General features: G+C 33.3%; 1 protein-coding gene across 1 annotated transcript; it reads left to right on the top strand.

Annotated features, from left to right (window-relative positions):
- Positions 1 to 2,587: 2,587 nt before the first annotated feature.
- Positions 2,588 to 13,194, top strand: emx3 (empty spiracles homeobox 3). Its single transcript, XM_051127876.1, has 3 exons — positions 2,588 to 3,312; positions 10,416 to 10,600; positions 12,264 to 13,194. Exons 1-3 carry the CDS (start codon positions 2,964 to 2,966, stop codon positions 12,429 to 12,431), a joined length of 702 nt encoding a protein of 233 aa, XP_050983833.1. The 5' UTR covers positions 2,588 to 2,963; the 3' UTR covers positions 12,432 to 13,194.
- The last annotated feature ends 8,097 nt before the right edge of the window (positions 13,195 to 21,291 follow it).

The raw sequence follows: 21,291 nt of genomic DNA, 5'->3' as shown, positions 1-21,291 counted from the left end.
ACCTGTGTCAGGTCTTTAATTGAGACATATAATGCATTTATTTAGTACAGTGACTATGCTTGATTACTAGTGCCACATTAAACAATGATTGCGTGCTTAAACCACTGGATCCTTAACTAGCCTCTTTTAGTTTCTTTATCTGTAGCATACACCATGCAAACACTGTGGAATGTATTTTTAATTTATAATACGTTTTTTTATATGATTATATTTAAACTTAAAATTGTTTTACAGTGTCCTGTTTTTACAAATTTACTAATTCTGGCTTTCACTCTCTTTTATTTTTTTAAACCAATCCCTGCATTAAAAGTAAGTATATTATTTCATGTTATATGCTAAATGTTTCAAAAAGATTGCATTTCGGCAAATAATTTATTCAGCAATAAGAAAAGAGTTTGCTGTGGCGGTCTATTAAGATCACTAATAGATTTGAGTTGTATACATAATTTAAAAAGTTTTACAATTAGACAGCTTAGTTCAGTCTTTTTGTAATGTATCTTTGTCCAGTACATTTTTAATGGTGAATAGCTGAATTCATGAGCATGCTATTTTTTCATCACGTTCCTCAAGTCAATAGCTATTGATGGTCGCCCGTTTAATTTAGGCTCTCTGAGTCAGCTAATGACTAGTAAAATAACCAATCTTGGCTTCTCCGTGTTCAAAGAGGGTTTAACACCAGTTAGTTCCAGGCAGGGGAACAATAATCACATTTTAACTCGCCTTCACACCCAGAGTGCTTACAAAAACTCCAACTGTTATAGCCTTTCAGCTCTGCACAATCTGCAATCAATTGCCAGAGGCAAAATTAATAGATGTTAATGGCCATTTGTATTTGAGGCAAAGGGGACAAAATTGGCCAGAGAAAGCTATTAATTATATGCAGAGGGACTGAGAGGGGAGGCACAAGAGGGCTGGAGACGGGCTGCTTTGGGGCTCAATGGGGTCTGTGCCCTGCGTGGTTCACATGGGTTTCCGCTGGGTGGATTGTGAAAGGCCCGAGCAGGGGGGCTTTTGTGTGGCTCCTGAGCCACGATTGTTCCTTCTCAAAAGGGTGACATCTGTCCAGGGTTTCCGAGACTCTGATCCACCCCATTAGCCTCCATCCTCTCTCAACAACTTATTGCGTTTGTAACTGACAAATGAGACAAGGAGAGGCACTCGAGACACGTCAAGCCGCGAGATCAATGCCCGCTTCCCTTGATCTGTGTCTGCTTCATTAAGACACCTTCATAAACTCCTGAACTGAGTTTCTAGATTTAAGCCATAAAATAGAAACGAGTGCTCGATGTGTCAAGTGTATTAAAGATTTCACTGACAAGTGAAAGTTCTTTATGATCACTCACAAAATGGGACCCTGGGCAACAAAACCAGTATTTGTAGCAATAGCCAAAATACATTGTATGCGACAAAATTATCTGTTTTTCTTTTATGCCAAAAAATCATTAGGATGTAAAGATCATGTACCATGAAGATATTTTATAATTCCCTACTGTAAATATATCAAAACTTAATTTGTGATTAGTAACATGCTTTGATAAGAACTTAATTTGGACAACTTTAAAGACAACTTTCTTAATATTTTGATTTTCAAATAGTTCTAACAAACTGTTTTGTATAAATCTCAATTTAAAAAATTGACCCTTATGACTGGTCTTGTGGTCCAGGGTCACAAATGTTAGTTTTCTCTCTATTATTATCTCCACTTGTAAAGAATATAATTTAATATAAGGCTAATTAATATCCATTTGATACAACAACAAGGCTAATCACAGTAGGGCTAGCAATAATGCTGCTAATGATAATAATAAAGACATGGATGTGGTAATGATTTTAATAGCATTTATTATTATTAGAATATTGTTTATTGCTATCGTTAACGAATTTTGTCATTTGTAGGCTTTATAATTATTACTGTTCGTGTGACGATGTTAGAGTTTTTATTGTAGCCTAGGCTAATACACTACAAAATAAATAAAAGATATTTCAAATGTACATAATCATTATCCGGATATTTTTAGCTACATATGTGTTTTTTTAAAATAAAACATTTTACAGTGTTTGAATATTTATTAACGTAAATAGGCTGATTTAAAGTAAAATGGGTAAGGTACGTTTTATTTATTTATAGGACAACAAGAAAGTAATAATAATAAAAAAATATCGTGACGAATAATGCATCCAGAAAACTACAATAGCGTTATCAGATCATGGGCTATTTAATGAAACACTTAAACGCCTAAAATAAATAAATCAAATCAAATAAATTAAAATAACTTTAAAATAAAAAAAGGATCATGATGCAATTAAATTAAACAAATTGTAAAGCGCAGCATAATCAGCTGCATGATCAATTGAACATCATAAAGATTCAATTTTGCGGTTTCACCAGTCTCGTTTTAAATTTAAACCTACCCTTAATAGATTTAGTTTTGTTGAACTATTTCTGTAGAATTTCTTTACAGAACACAAAATGGCTGTAATTGACTGCGAGTGCGACGCTGTCCGATCTGCGCATGCGCACCACACCTCGCCGTCGGAGCTCTGCGAGCAGGTATTGAAGTTGGCTCATGACAATCCCCGGCGCACAAGCTGACGGATCATCGATCATAAGAGCTCGCAGCGATCTGTATCGGAGGAGCTGATGCCTTCTTCCTCTGAGACAGCTGACGGTGCACGAGTTTTGCTCTGACAAGGACATGAATGAGATGAGATCTGAATTAATTTGATCATAGCTTAACTGGTGACAGAACTCACACGTCTATTTGCAGCTATTGGAAGTGTATTGCAACCCACGAATTTTGAAGGAACCAAAGGAACCGTATGAAGTTATGGATTGTAGATGGACTATATAAATATTATTATTTTTTGACTTTTTTTAAACCCCCGCATTTCAGAGTGACTTGCTTTTTGACTTGCTCCTTTATTTGATTTAACTGACTTGAGTATTTTTATAACCCACCACGATGTTCCAGCACAATAAGAAGTGCTTCACCATTGAATCTCTTGTTGGTAAAGACTCCAATTCCTCAAGTGCCGCCGCGGATGAGCCCATCAGACCCACTGCTCTGAGGTTTACCGAATCCATCCATCCTTCTCCCTTTGGGAGCTGCTTCCAGAACTCAGGCAGGACACTGTACAGCAGCAGCCCAGAGATGATGTTCACAGATCCGGCCACTCATTCCTCCAACTCCGGCCTGTCTCTACGGCACCTCCAGATCCCCACACAGCCCTTCTTCAGTCCGCACCAGAGGGAAACCTTGAACTTCTACCCATGGGTGTTGAGGAACAGATATCTGGGACATCGATTCCAAGGTAAGGAGCTGAGTGAGGATCCGTGTGTTAAGTTGCTCCTGGTGAGGATGGAAATATGAAAATATCGAAATATTGAAATCAGTGCAGGCCTCTTAAGCTAAATATAGTTTGACCACTTCAAGATTAAATGCATGCAAGATTTTAAGTATTTAAGCAGTTCAAATGCCTTTATTGATTTTAAGGTTTTATTTAAATATTTTTTTAAAAAATGTATACGTAGTGATGCGCAAGGGCAAGTCATAAATACCTCAGCACTGTCCTTTAATATTAAAATGTTTTTTTTAATCGATTGCGATTGCAAAAAAATCTCAAGATTATGAGAAAATTACGCCGTGCAATAGAGATTTCTGTTATTTAGAAAATGACTCTAAATTACTTAAAGCGCATTTCTACCTCATTATCCAATAAACACGAATTGCAAAATAATACGCGTTAAATTACAAAAGACGCCACTTTTATTTTGATCCCATATTATAAACGAACAAAACACTGCTCGATACAAATCGTTTTTGTTCTGTTTGTATGAAATACTCTCAGTCTTCAATGTGCAATATTATTATAATAAATAATTCATTATTAAAACATCGAAGATGTAATCATTTGTAAACATAAACTGATAATAGCGTACAGATAAATGTACCGCCTTTTGTTAGTTAGTGTATTGCTTAAACTTAGTTCAGCCTTTCAGGATTATTTTAGTTAAAATGTTAACATTTAATAAAATCGTGTAAACATTTATAGGTAAATAAAATCTAATGAAAGACATTATACTGTTATGCACTGTTTCTACATCGTTTTTTAAAAAAAGTAGGATATACATACACTATTATAATAATTAAATGATTTTACAAATGAATTACTATTACATTCGTATATAATCTAAGTATTGTATCTTGTTATTGTAAGGCTTGTTTATGACATTTACAGCTCTTAAAATTACCATAATAAAATGCAAGCATTGATAATACTGTTAAGGACATATGTTAGCGTTTTAAGCAATTATTTGGACAAGCACTTTACTTCATGGTTTTATAAGGTAACTAGTTATAAAATGTAAAAAAAGAAAGAAATAAAGATGTCTTGAAATGTTCATTTAAGAGCTTAGTTTTTAATTTGATTTACATTTTATCTCTCTGAGATTATTGTTTGAGATGAGATTCTCCAAACTTCTTTATAACTTGTTTTATTATTTTTATTTAAAATCAAATTGTAGTGTATAATATGATAGATATGATAGTCCTGTTTGCAGAGTCCTTAAAAAGTGTAATGGATACTGTGAGGTCCCATTTACCAGGCAATTTGTTAAAGCAGCTATCAGTAGCTCTGGGAAGCCCATCCACATTCGCTGTGATGGTCCTGAGCTGCTGCTCCACAGTCCTCGAGGGCATTGCTCAGGTAATTGGTGGAAGTCAGAGGTTGTTGTCACTATTACTCAGATCCGGGGTTCAGATAGAGCCCCTTTGTTTACACACAGATCCGATCCACTCACTGATGGTGTCCAATAACCTAGAAAACTACTGTTTAGACAAGACTAAACGCAGCCGTGGGGATTGGGTGGGAAAGGATCGCGCTAATGTGTCCATGGGTTTTACCTCTAACGCTGAATGAATGGGAAAAGAGATGTGTCCGTGTGCTCGGATCTGTCATGCGGGACAAGGTAAACAGGATCCCAGACCGGCCTGCTGTTGTACATGAGCAGAGCTTCGTGTTTTGGGTACGATTCACAGACTGTGGCAGTGACACACTGATGCACTTTTCTGAGATTTGTGTGCGATCAGGTTACAATACAAATATCACAGAAGTATAAACGCTGTCATCAGACTCTTAACGCTGTTGATTTACATTTTTAGAGGGTTTGCGCCAAAGAATATGTAATAAATATCTAATAATAATGTAATAATATATTAGCAGTTAAGTCCTATATACACTATAGGTGATCCTGGACCACAAAACCAGTCATAAGTAGCACGGGTATATTTGTAGCAATAGGCAACAATACATTGTATGGGTCAAAATTATCTATGTTTCTTTTATGCCAAAAATCATTACGATATTAAGTAAAGATCATGTTCCATTAAGATACTTTGTGCATTGCCTACCGTAAATATATCAAAACGTAATTTTTGATTAGTAATATGCATGGCTAAGAACTTGATTTGAACAACTTTAAAGGCGATGCACCTTCAGATTCCAGATTTTCGTTTTCATTTATTTATTCAGCTTTTAGTGGATGTTTAAATCTCAGTTTCAAAACATTGATCCTTATGACTGGTTTTGTGGTCCAGGGTCACATATATAATAAAATAATAATAATTACATTAAGTATTATAAAGTAATTGTATTGGACATTATGAAAACAAAAGTGGATTATTAATTGAGGTTTCTTGAAAACAAATGCATGCTTATTTTTTTTAAAAAATCAAAATGTAGACTGTAATTTGATAGGTATGATAGTACTGTTTTCAGAGTCGTTCAAAAAGTGTAATCAGACTTGGTGTCTATATTATGTAATAACATAATATAACAATAAATAATAATTTAATAGATAAGAGTTCATTTCTGTATACACTTTATATAATTATATAAACATAGTAGTATTGTTTCTTAAAAATAAGTTTATTTATATTAAAAATTAAAATGTAGAATGTAATTTGATAGGTATGATAATCCTGTTTTCAGAGCCTTAAAAAAGTGTAATGTAATAATGTAACACAATAATATAACAATGTAATAATATAGCAGATATAATAATATTAATATAGCAATATAATAATATAGCAATAGCAGAATAAATCCTATATACACTATATATTATTACAAAATAGCAATAGTAATTCTATTAGACATTTTGAAAACAAAAAATATGATTTTTTTTATTCTTATTAAAAATCAAAATGTAAAATGTAATTTGATAGGTTTGATAATCCTGTTTTGAAAGTCCTTCAAAAATTGTAATTGAACTTGGTGTCATATATTTGTATATAATGTGTATGTGATAATGTAATAAAATAATATAACGTAATAATAATGTAAAAAATAATTGCAGAAAATAGCAGTTAAGTTCTATATACACTATATATAATTCGATAATAATAATAGTAATTATTAGCGTAATATATATGTGTGTGTGTATATATATATATATATACACACATATACACACAGTGTCATCAGTAAGAAATTTTTATAAATTATTTTTTATAGTTTTGCATAATTTTCTTGAAAAAATGATTTTTTAGAGGCTTCATACCACAGTATGAAGTAATAAATAATGTAACAATTTAATAATAATGTAAAAATCTAATATAATATAGTATAGTATAGTATACTATACACACACACACACACACATATATATAAATGACGTAATGTTTATTCAGTCATTTTATTGGAAATATAAAAAAAACATGTATAGAGAGAGAAAGAGAGAGAGAGAGAGGGAAGGAGCGAGAGATATTAACAAACAGTGTCATCAGCAGACTTTTAATGCTGTCGACTGTCATTTTTTAGAAGACTTGTGCCAAAGCATAACGCAATAACGTAACGTAACAATGTAATAATACAAAAAGCAGTTAAGTAATTTACATAAATAAATAAATGTACGTGTGTGTGTTTCATCAAGCCTGAAAAATGGGAGTAAGGCAGCGTCTCAGGCAACGCACATTCTGTAGGAGAGACCAAAGGATCTAGTCTCTTTCTTTCCCACTATAGGCCACCCTTCTCCCTGCCTCTAATGAGAACAGCACTGACAAGACCAAGCTTGTTTGTGCCAAGGGAATGGTAGTAAAGCTGATCTGGGTGCCATCTGGTTCCCTTTTCCTCACGTCGGGGGCTTTCTTGCCGTGGATAGGCCAGTGTGTGTTTGAGTCCAAAGCCCCGGAGGGTCTCCCAGCTCTTCAGGAGGCTCGAGTCTCCGTCAGAGTTCTGGCCTGCGAGCCCGATCCACCACCACCACCGCCACCTCTCTCGAGAGACGCCGAGGTGATGCCACACATGCTGATGATGCCAGACCGGGGAGCGCAGCGATCTCGAAAGTTTCCAAAAGTTACCACCTAGCTCGGTTTCGCTCGGTTGGCGCTCAGCGCACCTTGAGGAAGGTTTAAGGAGGGCTTTTCAACACCTTCAAACTGCAGAGAGCTCATTATTTACATTCTTGCACCTAGCTCCCTTCATTTTTGCACCAAGGTGCCTCCATTGTTTTTGCCTGCGGTGTTCAAAGCGTTTTCAGCACGCCAGCTGAAAGCAGTTGTCAATGACAGTGCTGTGACAGAAAATATGCACCTTTTAGTCAAATAGAAGTAAAGGTCGTGCATTATTAGGACCTTTGGGAAGTCTCTCTGCTAATGAAGGCTTGCGACAGAGGCCGATACGAACTAGTCATTCTGCGTTGCAAATGTTGCAGTTGGCCAAAAATGTTTTTTGCACATTGGGATGTGCGCATCCAACGTATTATTAGGCATTCAACTTGAGTTGCTTCTCTGTGATGGCTTAATGCTCCTCTGAAAGGAGTCAGTTCAAAGCTATTGTCTGCAGAGAAAGGCGTTTTTAAAGAGACTTAAAGTCCGAACAGCTTCATGCTAATCCTCTTTTCATCTTCTGCTGATGCCATTAGTGAGCTTTTGTGCTCCGAATTGCTAGATCATTGTGCTTTCTTTGATGGGTTACACAAATGGGTTTTATGTAAACTTAACTCGTATGGCTTACAATTTGGATTTGGGTTCAATTAGTTTATCTAAATTTGCGGTGAGAGGATTTAGTCGGCCTTTGGAGTTGCGAACGTGTTTCTGGATGGCTGAATTTTTTAATAACTTCCATTTGATGCGATAATGTCGCAGTTGAGTCTCCGTGGCCTACGTGTGGGCATGACCCAACCGCAGTGTTGAAAACTGAAAAAGAGTCGTTACTGAAGCAAACATCTTTTTGAGACGTTTGCATGTTACCGATGTACTTTTGCGGTTGCACACCTGATGCGAACGTTGAAACATTTTGGTTATTTTTTTATTGACAAAAGATCATGGTCTGTCGCTTCGCGATCCTCCCAGTAACCGCTCGGTGAGAACATTTTGTTTATACGTGATTGCGGTCAGCGTCTTTCTGGAGATTCTTTCAAGCATGGCTCTCCAAACACTAAAGTGGTCACGGAAATTACACATCCATTTGTTTATGAAAAATTTTTTTCTCTCTTTGTGTGTTTGCAATAAACGGCGCACGGACTCTGCCCTCCAGATGTTGTTTGGGGTCGAGCGACGATCACGTTTGGCCCGAAATTTTACTATTCCCTCGTGTTGAATATAATCAGAGCAAATGTAGGGGATTTAGATTTGCTTAACTGACAATTAACATATTCATCACAAGCGTTTTACATCTTTTCAAACATGGATGTCTATTTATGTTTTAGCAGCAATATTTCAAAGCCTTGCATTTGTATGAAAATCAGGGTAATGCCACATTATGAGGGATGAGGGTTAAAGACTCATCTCTGAATGCACTGAGAGCGCAGAGACGTTCGGTTGGTAAGAATGATGCGGTGTGAACACACCTTGTATCAGCCATGTCTGGATCCGACCTGGAATTATTCAAATTGACTCGTGTGGCTCAATTAAGACGTGCAATCCTGCGCCTAATGTCTGCATTACTTGTCTATGTAAAGCGCTTATTTTGTATAAAAGCATAAAGAGCCTTTGGATAATACATCTGCTAAATGAAGAAATGTCAGTGTAATAGACAGATGTCTGTCAATGTAATAGGCAGATATTTTAATAATCACAGGGGTGTTGTTATTCTAAATAACTCGTGTTATGAATGCACATGTAATGGCATTCACATAAGGAATTTAAATTTAAATTTCAATAGAAAATGGTTACATTTCAAAAATAAAACATGGTGATGTCATGCTGATGTCAGCAGAAGCTCAAGTCACAATTTAAACTCTTTAAAACGTATGAATTTTAGGGTTAAAAAAGTTAAAGGTTAAAGAACGTTTTAGATTTATTTTTATTTTCTTAGTTTTTTAAACCTCACTCTAAAATTGTCTACTTACTAATTAACACATACTCTTTATTGCTATATTTTTTAGAGTTTTTTTTAAAAGATTTTGTAAAGAAAGTTTTAGATCTTTATTTATTTTTTTTAAAATCCAACTATAAAAAAAGTGTTTTTTCTTTTGTAAAGAAGATTTAAAATTATTTATTTAAAATTCCTCTGGTCAACACTTATCCACTTTCAATATGTAGTCTAAACTTCTCTATTTTTTATTTTTATAATAAGTTATATTTAACATGTACTCTATATTTTTATTTTTGTGTTTTTATTTTTTGGTAAAGAAGAATTACATTTATTTTTTATGTATGTATGTATTTATTTATTTATTAAAAAAAAACACTATAAAATTGTTCACTTCCAACACGTACTCTTTATTTCTCTATTTTTTAGTTTTTTAAAAAACACAGCCTTGAATTTTTATTTATTTATTCAAAATGCCTAGAAAATTGTATACTTCCTAATTAACATGTACTCTTTTTTATTTTTTATTATATTTTTAAATAATTTTTTAGATTTGTGTTTTTTTATTTATTTAAAATTTCACTATAAAATGACCTAATTCCTAATTAACTTGTACTCTTTACTTCTTACTATTACTAACACTCTCTACTATTACTAACGCTATTTTTTTAAGGATTTCAGTAACACTTAAATAAGGTGTCATTTGTTAACATTAGTTAATGTATTAATTAACATGAATGAATAATGAAACAATACATTTATTGCACTATTTATTCATCTTTTTTAATGTTAGTTAATAAAAATACAGTTGTTCATTGTTTGTTCATGTTGATGTTCATGATTTTAATAGTGCATTAGTAAATGCTGAAATTAACAAAACTAAGATTAATAAATGCTGTAGAAGTATTGTTCATTCTTAGTTCACGTTAACTAATGAACGTTAACTAATGAACCTTACTGAAAAGTGTTACCAGGATTTCGTTAGATTTTTTTGTTAAAGAAAGTTTTAGATTTATTTAAATATTTATTTAAAATACCATATAAAATTGTCAGCTTCCTAATTAACATGTACCCTTTATTTCCCTGCTTCTCGTCTCCAGGTGATGACAGTAGCCCGGAAAACCTGCTGCTACACGGGCCTTTCTCTCGCAAGCCCAAGCGCATCCGCACGGCCTTCTCCCCGTCGCAGCTGCTCCGGCTGGAACGTGCCTTTGAGAAGAACCATTATGTGGTGGGAGCCGAGCGGAAGCAGTTAGCCAACGGGCTGTGCCTGACAGAGACGCAGGTAAGCAGGCAGAGGCGTCAGGGTCGATCCCTCCGGCGAACACGGCTGCATTCCACCACACGCAGACACACACACACACACACGGGACGTGAATACACATTTACTCATCTAGTTTCCTCACAAGACGGAAGTAATTCGTCATTCATTGCCTTGGGATAGGCCATATAAATTCCAAAGCATGTATACAGCATGCAATAATTGGTCATTTTCCCAATAGGCTGTGCATACATTCACATACATATTTGTGTAGGATTATAAGGCTTGAGCAGTACCTGTTGTGACATACGGAGGCGTCCAAACAGCTGAGGGAATCTGGGATTTAAAATCAAAACCTGGAAATAAAAGCAATAAAATAATTAAATAAATGTTATGACATAAAATAAGAAATATGTGACCCTGGACCACAAAACCTGTCATAAGTAGCACGGGTATATTTGTAGCAATAGCCCAAATTACATTGTATGGGTCAAAATGATCAATTCCTCTTTTATGCTAAAAATCATTAGGATATTAGGTAGAGATCATGTTCCATGAAGATATTTTGCAAATGTCCTACTGTAAATATATCAAAACTTAATTTCTGATTAGCAATTTGGACAACTTTAAAGGTGATTTTTCATTTTTTTGCACCCTCAGATCTCAGATTTTCAAATAGTTGTATCTCTGACAAATATTGTACTATTTATTCTGCTTTCAGATGATGTATAAATCTCATTTTTTTAAAAAATGACCCTTATGACTGGTTTTGTGGTCACATATGTCATGGTGGTTTTACACTTTTGGACACCTGCTTTGAATCTTTTAACTGAAAACTTATTAAAAATTAAATTAATTAATTTAAATGTAAAACAAGTGTTAATTAGGAAGTGCACAATTTTATAGTGTGATTTTAAATAAATAAATAAAATCTACAACTATCTTTAAAGAAATCTAACAACAACAAAAACCTCTAAAAATAGAGAAATTATTTTGGAAACATACAGTTTTTCTGTTTTCATTTTTAATTAAAAATGTTAATTTTTAATTAAATGTTTTGTTACGTGCTGATTATATAATTTGTAATTTTTTAATTATAATAATGCAAAGCATTTTCATCAATGAACTTTTAATCTTTAAAATGTCATTTTATATTAGCTACTTTTATTTTGAACATGTTTTAAATAGTGTTTTATCCATATTCAGCTTTGAAAATGTGAATTTATAATTAAATGTTACATTTAGGTTTTCAAGCTGATAATATAATCTTTAATTACAAAAATGCAAAGCATTTTCACTAGTGGTTTCAGACTTATAGACACTTACTGTGAATCTTTGAAATTAGTTATTCTGGTTTTACAGCTGCCGTTATTGTTAACACACCGTTTTATCCGTATCGAGCTCACATAGCAGGTATGTTTTCACATATCGTGCAGGAGAGATTGTAAAATGAAATATGATTTCCTCACCAGATTACGTCAACAATAATTTTTCAGATGAGCAGCAGGCATAAGCTTGTTTTTCAGTAAGGCATAATAATGTGCGGTGAAAGAATTTTCAACAGCAAACACAGTCTGGGAGATTTGCATCCCACTATTTGTTTTTTAAACAAAAAAAGAATATATTCCTACATAATCATTTTAAGCTGATATATGAAAATGGCCTCTCTTTTCTCATTCTCATCAAGGTGAAAGTCTGGTTCCAGAACAGACGGACCAAACACAAGAGACAGAAGCTGGAGGAAGAGTCGCCGGACTCGCAGCAGAAGAGGAAAGGTAGTCAGCATGTGAGCCGCTGGAGGGTGGCCACTCAGCAGGGCAGCCCCGAGGACATTGACGTCATTTCAGAAGACTGATATCACACGACTGTGTTATCTGGGTCATAAACATCAGTCACACTGATGGATCCCTGCCACACAAAAAAAAACCCAAGACATTCTTCAGACATTGTCATGAATTGAACTTGGCTTGTAAACTACGGAACTGAGTCACCGTCGGCTGATCGTGCACAAATGAACAAAGGACGACGACGGCACCCGAAGCAGCGCTCGCAGACTGTAAGACTTCTGTATGCAATACACAAGGACCTCTTCATTTTGGATCACGCTCCGTCTCAGAGCAATGAAGACTTTTTTGTACGCTTTTTTTTGTTACACTTCTCTCTCGCTCCTTTGTTATCAGTCAGAACATTTCCATAAAGTAGTATATTGGACGGCAAAGGTAATAAATTCACCTTAATGAATAGTTGATAAATGTTTGTAGTGTTAAATTGCTTTAGACATTCAATGGCCACAGTCTAACAATAGATACTTTACAACTGGATGTTTGTATTGACAAATTGGCAAATTGCTAGAAAATCACTAGTGCGGTTTCGCATTCGAAATGGTTGTATTTATTCTGAATGAGTGAACTTTTCTATGCATTCGAGCGCCGGACCCAAAATGTTATTTTGCATATTACATCTGGGTTGCAAAAGATTTGCGTGAGCAATTATTTTTCCTTTCCTTTTTTATGTTTGCTACCACAATGGCTCTTGAACTGATGTCAAATATCAGTGAACTACAGAAGCGTAGAAATTTTTAAAAATCGCTCAATTAAAAAAGAAAAAAAAAAAAAAAACTCAGTCTAACCTCCAAGACCCAGAATGGTTTGTAGCACTTCTTAGCAGATTGTTTCTTTATTGGGTTGTCTTTAAGGTGATGAGCACTGTAATCCCATCTGTTTGTCTTCATTGTTCAGGCATTTTTGTTTTTTTTTGTTATGTGTTTGTTCACTTTTTTCCTCCAGACTATTAGATAATAAAACTTTAACTTAATGACTGCTTGGAAATTATTTTTTATTATTATGTTGCATTAAATGGATTTTATTTATTTATTATCATTATTATTTTTAATATAAGGTGGTTTTGCATTCCTAAGCAGCTACGGCATAATTAGTTTAGTTGCGTAAAGCAGACGGGTATCATTACTCAGAAATACTCTTAGTAATAGTGTACTTACACTACCCGTCAAAAGTTTTTGAACAGTAAGATTTTTTTATGTTTCTAAAGAAGTCTCTTCTGCTCACCAAGCCTGCATTTATTTGATTCAAAGTACAGCAAAAATGTTAAAAATATGAAATATTTTTGCTATTTAAAATAGCTGTTTTTTATTTGAATATATTTTAAAATGTAATTTATTCCTGTGATTTCAAAGCTGATTTTTTAGCATCATTACTCCAGTCACATGATCCTTCAGAAATCATTCTAATATTCTGATTTGCTGCTCAAAAACATTTATTATCATTATTATTATGTTGAAAACAGCTGAGTAGAATTTTTTCAGGTTTCTTTGATGAATAGAAAGTTCAGAAGAAAACTTTTATATAATATTATAATTGTTTTTATAATCACTTTTGATCAATTTCAAGCATCCCTGCTAAATAAAAGCATTAATTTCTATATTTTAAAAAAATATACTGACTCTGAAAAAATGTTTCTTAAACAGCAAATCAGTATATTTGATGATTTTTGAAGGATCATGTGACACTGAAACCTGGATGAAATGATGCTGAAAATTCAGGTTTGATCACAGGAATAAATTACATTTTAAAATATATTCAAATAGTAATCAGTTATTTTAAATAATAAAAATATTTCAAAAATTTAGCTGTGCTTTGAATCAAATAAATGCAGGCTTGGTGAGCAGAAGAGACTTTTTTAACAAACATTAAAAATCTTCGACTGGTGGTGTAAATGCAAAACAACATATAAGCAATTGAAAGTGAACACAAACATCTCCACCTTTGTATTTCCATGTACAAACATTCAGCGTCACGCTGAAACTGAGGCAAAACAGTAGTATTTCTAAAGCTATTTGATTTAATTTGTGATTTATAGCATTTAGCTGTTCATTTATGTGCACCTCATCATATAGCTCATCTGCTTGCTCATTTAAATAATTATATATGCATGTACATATATATATACACATATTTCAGTCAGCTGGAAATGCATCAATGTCACCTTTATGTACTGTAATTTACACCTGCTAATCCTTAAGGCCCCGAGTGACAGAAATACATTAAATTTGCATCTTTGCATCACCTAAGTGCACACAGACGTTAATACAAGCCTCATTATCAGTTGCAATGCCTATAAACTGTGAAAGATAATATAAGAACAATCTATTCTCTTTAATTAAAGGAAAAGTCCCCAGGAAACAACACTTCTGAAACACGCCGGATAAAAAACATACGCCGCAACACTTCAGACAGATATAATAAGCTTAATTTAAGCTCAAACACCCACTACATGAAAAAACTTATAAAACGCTTGAAGATTATAGCGGAAACAAAGACTGTTTCTATTTCATGCTTTAAACAGCCAGGTATTTATTATAATACCGAGAACAACGAATGCTAATACGTTTTGTGTGGGTAGTCAAACTTCGCTAATGTAACATAACCAAGTCACAGTGTTTGTGTATGCAAAATGACCACACTCGGCCTGTGTGAGTAATGATAGAGCATAGACAGGATGTTATCACTGTTAAACGCATGATGATTAACGGTAGCTTGCGGTAACTTTGAAAACGGCAAGAGTGATTTCAACACAGATGGATGGCCTAATACCCAGTGCAACGAGAAATTAAGTGTGTAAAATAATTTAGGCTGACTGACTCACTCACACTTAATTGTAGGAGTCACTACACATTATGAAGGCACAATTTCAGAGAATATTCCTCTGTGTCAAAGCTCGCCGCTAAAAACAAACGCTCATTAATCTTATGAGGGCTATGCTACTTACAAATATTTCCGACTAGCTACCTGCCCCCATGTTGTTGCCATGGATATGAAGAGGTGTAAACAAAAGAACAGATGGTTGAAAGCATGTAGGTGTAGAGAGCAGTCTGTGATGTTTCCCAACTATGTTAAGTGAAATTATTCATCTAACTTACAGTAATTTGATCTGGATCGATGCCAAGCGTGGAGTGGGCCTCCGATTTGGCTTCGTCGAGTTCAGCAAAACTAGCGCTGCTGCTTATTTATCCTGCAAACCAAGTTTGTCCATGAGGACTATGACTATGAGTTGCTCAGTTCTTTTCATAAACAATCTGTCTTTGTCTTCTAGAAACAACTTTAAACAACTTATAATTGCAAAGAAACGGCAATGCAATGAATTAAACATATATACATATATATTTTGCAGTGGGAAATGTTGCTGTAATTTTATTTCCTATTAATTTTGAAAGCAAAATAAGTCATAAGTAAGAAATAAATATAAAGCAGGTATATTTTATTAATTTGAAGAACATCCATTAATTTTTTTAACACTTTTACAATTCATACACTGTAAAAAAATATTTTTAAAAACAAAACAAAGATTATTGTACATTTTATAACTATGACAATATTATAAAATAATAATTAAGTTTTAATACTTCAAAATTATATATATAATTTAGGGTGTTTCTTTGTGAAATTTGGCAATTTCTGAGTGAAAATTGTTTCTCACCATTTTTTCTCAGTGTTTGGTGAAACGTGTTTAAATTACTAAATAAATTAAATTAATATAAAAATAAAAACAATTGTTTAAAAAATGTAATACTTAAATGATAATCAGATTAATAAAAAACTATTAAGAATAGTTAAAAAAAGGATTTTTCAAAGTTGTGAATAAAACTTACAAAGATTTTTGTATATTTTATAAAACGACAATATTATAAAAAATTATTTCAGTTGTAATACTTTAAATTTCACATATAATTTAAGCTGTTTGTATTCTTTGTGACATTTGGCAATTTCTGAGTGAAAATTGTTTCTCACCATTTTTTTTTAAGTGTTATTTGGTGAAACCTGTTTAAATTACTAAATAAATTAAATAAATATAAAAATAAAAACAAAAACAATTGTAATAAAAATGTAATACTTACATGATAATCAAATTAATAAAAAATTATTAAGAATAGTTGAAAACTGATTTTTCAAAGTTGTGAATAAAACTTACAGATTTAAAAACTTAATTTTTTTAATATTTTACATCAACGACAATATTATAAAATATTATTTCAGTTTTAATACTTTAAATTTCACATATAATTTAAGTTGTTTGTATTCTTTGTGACATTTATGAATTTCTGAGTGAAAATTGTTTCTATGCCGTTTTTTTTCAGTGTTGTTCAGTGAAAGAAATTTAAATAACTAAATAAATTAAATAAATATAAAAATAAAAACAATTGTTTAAAAATATAAGAATTAAATAATAAACAAATTAATAGAAAAAACTATTAAGAATAGTTGAAAACTGATTTTTCAAAGTTGTGAATAAAACTTACAAAGATTATTGTATAAATGTTTGTATATTGTATATATTATTGGAAACTGTAATACATTTAATAAAAAACACAATTATTTAAAAATATAAAAATTTAGGAATAATTAAATAATAACAAACAAAATAATACAATTTTATAAAATACAATATTATAAAATACCATTTCAGTTTTAAAATAGTTAATAGTTTAAAATTTTCATATATAATTTTGGGTTTCTTAGTATTCTTTGTAAAATTTACTAGCAATATCTTTTCAGTGTTGTATAATGAGACTGATTTAAATTACTAAATAAAATAAATAAATATAATAACATTTATTTAAAAATATAAAAATTAAATAATTAAATAATAAACAAATTAATTTAAAAAAACTATAAAGAATAGTTGAAAACAGATTTTTCAAAATTAAAAAAACAAAAGCCAATTGTTTAAAAATATACTAATTTAATAATAATTAAACAATAATTAACGAACAAATAATAATAAAAAACATAATAATACACAAATCACTGTTGTTTAGTGAAACTAAATTTAATTACTAAATAAATATATATATATTTTTTTTTAAATAAATATAAAAATAAATAGTAATTAAATAATAACAAACAAAGAATAACAAGAATAGATGAAAAATGATTTTTCAAAGTTGTGAATAAAAATGATTACTGGAGTATGTTTTACAAGAAAATACTAATTCCACATTTACTTCAATGTGCTACTTGTTGTTTTTTACTAATTGTTCGTGAAATTCACTAGCGATTCACTGCCCAATTTTTTTTCAGTGTTGAAGATATAAATCAATAGTCATTTAATGAATTACACTCCTGTTAAAACTTTTAATACGTCTTTATAAATTGGTGGTTTTTATGTAAATTATGATCTCCACGGGTTAAAAAGAAACCCTTATCTAGTTGTTTATCTATCTAACAGTGACTCATTTGCCTCATTTGTGGCTGTATCAACTGCAGCTGAGCAATTACCATGTGTTTAGAGGGTGAGAACATACAGTACCTCAGTGAGGCTATAAACAGTGTCACTGTTCAATGCTGTATGTGTTTTAATTACAACAAGTATTCATAAAATTATCTGATAACTGCGCAAATGACTAAACTAAACAACATGCTGCTATTAGTCTATATGGGTTGTCATGATTTTTACAGTCAGTGGAAAACAAACACCCACTGGAAGGTTTATTACTTTTCCGAAGGAGAATTATTTGGGATATGATGGACAAAAGGCATTATAAAAATGTTGTACATCCTTGTGTCTAGATGACAGGATAATAATTTGGTATGTGGGTGGGTAAGCTGGAATTGGGGATGTTTGGACTTGAGACGGAGGAAGTGCACACTAGCTGCGTTTGAGACTATTGTGCAACGTACAGTAGGGAGGGCCTTCGCGTCTGCCTATGGGACAAAGTCAAATATGATTTATAAACCACTTTCGTAGCGATTTCACAGTTTGGTGTATTTGCAATGAAACGTTTCGTTTTTTATGTCCATGGATAGCGTTTGCTCTTATTTCCTCAACTTTTTTCTTTTTTGGGTGGGTTGGGGTAGACGTGCTGCATGAAATTGCTGCATCTGATGATACCATGACAAGAAGCAGTGTGATTTACAACACAAATGATATGATAATTGCAGGCTGGCAACTTTCAGGAGCTAGTTAGCCAGTTTTATGGACTGGAAGAGCTTGTTTCCTCTGCTGCCACCTGTTTGGTCTGCACCGATTGGCTGCGGGGCACTTGAGAAAAGGAAAGCAGCCACCCAATTATAGGGTAACGCCAGTCAAGTCTAGGAGAGTAATTGATTGCTTTTTGTGAATCAGTGTTAGGAGCTCTAATTAATGCACAATGACTGTTGCCGATCCAAGATCCATGAGCTCAAGCTTAGCGGTTAAATCGATCTTTCGAAAGTAAATCGCTTCTGACGTTGTGCTTTTGCAACAATATTTTGATTGGCGAGGCTTTTTTGTGTACCCAAAACAGTCAGTGAGAGTTTTCTGTTTTGATTACAAATATTTAAATTATTGCAGACACGCCGCTTTGCTTCTTTGAAAACATACCAGCTTCTTTCGTGAGTGTCTGCGTGTTTGTAAAACACACAGACACAGTAATTACACAGAAACATCAGTTAATAGTGTGTTGAATGGACAAAGACGGCGAGGGAGTTGAAGGAATCATAACAATCGTTCATGTGCAATGCCTCTTTGCAGATAGAAATCAGTCTTTCACATGTCAGAGCTGACGAAACATGTAGCACCTTGTTCATCACTCAAAGCTCTTGTTTGTGTGTTTTTAAACATTTAATATTAACTTCTAATATTGTATACAGGTCAAAAGAATTTGCAAAATGTTAATTATTTTACCAAAATAAGAGGGATCATACAAAACGCATGTTATTTTTTATTTAGTTCTGACCTGAATAAAATATTTAACATAAAAGATGTTTTGAATTTATAAAAATTGACCCTGTTCAAAAGTTTACATACGCTTGATTCTTAATACTGTGTTGTTACCTGAATGATCCACAGCTGCTTTTTTTTGTTTGTTTGTTTAGTGATAGTTGTTCTGCTGCCTGCTGTTCGTCCCACAAATTCTTTGTGTATTTGACCCCTTTCCAACAATGACTGTATGATTTTGAGATCCATCTTTTCACACTGAGGACAACTGAGGGACTCGTATGCAACTATTACAGAAGGTTCAAACACTCACTGATGCTTCAGAAGGAAACACAATGCATTAAGAGGGTGAAAACATTTTGAATTTGAAGATCAGGGTAAATTTAACTTATTTTGTCTTTTAGGAAACATGTAAGTATCTTCTTTGGCTTCTGAAGGGCAGTACTAAATGACAAAGACATAATATTCAGGCAAAATAAGAAAAATGTACACATCCTCCTTCTGTTCAAAAGTTTTCACCCCCGGCTCTTAATGCATTGTTTTTCCTTCTGAAGCATCAGTGAGCGTTTGAACATGTAAACATTTGAACAGGGTCATTTTTATAAACTCAACTATTATTTTCTTTTGTGGACTATATGTAAACATCTTTTATGTGATATATTTTATTCAGGTCAGTACTAAATAAAAAATAAAATGCATTTTGTATGATCCCTCTTATTTTGGTAAAACAATTACCTTCTTTGCAGATTCTGCAAGGTGTATGTAAACTTTTGACCTCAACTGTATTAAAAATAATAGCAAACTTGCAATCATTGTTTACATGAATAGTTGAACCAATATATGCTAAAAATGTACTCACTCTCAGGCCAACCAAGATGTAAATTATTTCAATTTATCGTCACAACAGATTCACAACAGAAATCTATCATTACATCACTTGCTTGCCAGCGAATCCTTTGCCATGAATGGGTGTCGTCAAAATGAGTCCAAACAGCTGAATTAGAGGTTTTAAACCCATTGTGTGAAAACAGTACAAATCAGTTCTAAATTAATGTGTTGTGGAATTTTGATGTGAGAGGACAACAGGGGACTGACTTTTTTATTATTATTTATTATAGCATTATTATTAACTCATATTTTGATCAGAAGTGACAGTTTAATGTTAAAACATTTTGTGTTAAAACATTATCCATTTCACTTTCGGCTTCTCAAGATGTTAACTGATGGAGTGGAGTGGTGTGTTTTACTTGTGGATTATTGTGATGTTTTTATCAGCTGTTTGGACTCTCATTCTGACGGCACCCATTCACTGCAGAGCATCATTGGTGAGCAAGTTATTCATAATGCTGTATTTCTTTCCTGGCCTCATCACTCTCGTCGTGCATTTTTTGTAATTTTCATAGACACACAGTGGGTTTTCTGATGTGTGAGCTGTTGCTCCTTTGTTTCATGTGGTTCATGTAGAAAATTCTGATGCTTGATTCCTTGCAAACAGCTTGAGACACTCCGACGTGTGTTAAAAACAGAAAAAGCAGGCCCAGCAGATGACTTTGACTGACAGCTGATAGAATGACACTTACGGCTTTTTGCTTATCCCAGAAACAGTTCTGCATGGCTTTCACACAGACCTGTGACTAATTAAGTTAATCGACTTGTAGCCAAAGACGATTGTGCATGCTCAACGTGTGTAAAAATACCGCAAATCTACAGTATCATATCATGCCGATGATTAATAAACATTGATGAGCGCATTTCTTTCCCTGCCAACGCCTCTCCTCCCGGCTCAGCTATAAAACTGACGCGCGTCCCCATTGGCACTCACCAGACAGCGCGAATCAACACCCGACAGCAGGTTTTCTCCAATGTGATCACGCATCCCCTATTTGTGTTCTAGCACATTACTATTTAAGGGGCCCAGTCTGGTTCTGGGTGCAGAATTATGATGAAAAGCGGTGCATCAGCATCACGGGCATCCGGTTGCTCTGACTATATTTATCAATCCC

Source organism: Labeo rohita, chromosome 14 (assembly GCF_022985175.1).
Source record: "Labeo rohita strain BAU-BD-2019 chromosome 14, IGBB_LRoh.1.0, whole genome shotgun sequence".
In the NCBI taxonomy this organism is placed as follows: Eukaryota; Metazoa; Chordata; class Actinopteri; order Cypriniformes; family Cyprinidae; genus Labeo; species Labeo rohita.
The sequence above is the reverse complement of the archived record's forward strand: the minus strand, read 5'-3'. Positions and strand labels throughout refer to the sequence as shown.

What these genes read in the sequence shown, in the direction of transcription:
- emx3 (XM_051127876.1), top strand. Translation starts at nt 2,964, where the DNA reads ATGTTCCAGCACAATAAGAAGTGCTTCACCATTGAATCTCTTGTTGGT. An exon ending in TCTGGGACATCGATTCCAAG is followed by an intron (nt 3,313 to 10,415) that starts GTAAGGAGCTGA and finishes TCTCGTCTCCAG; the next exon opens with GTGATGACAGTAGCCCGGAA. An exon ending in TGTGCCTGACAGAGACGCAG is followed by an intron (nt 10,601 to 12,263) that starts GTAAGCAGGCAG and finishes ATTCTCATCAAG; the next exon opens with GTGAAAGTCTGGTTCCAGAA.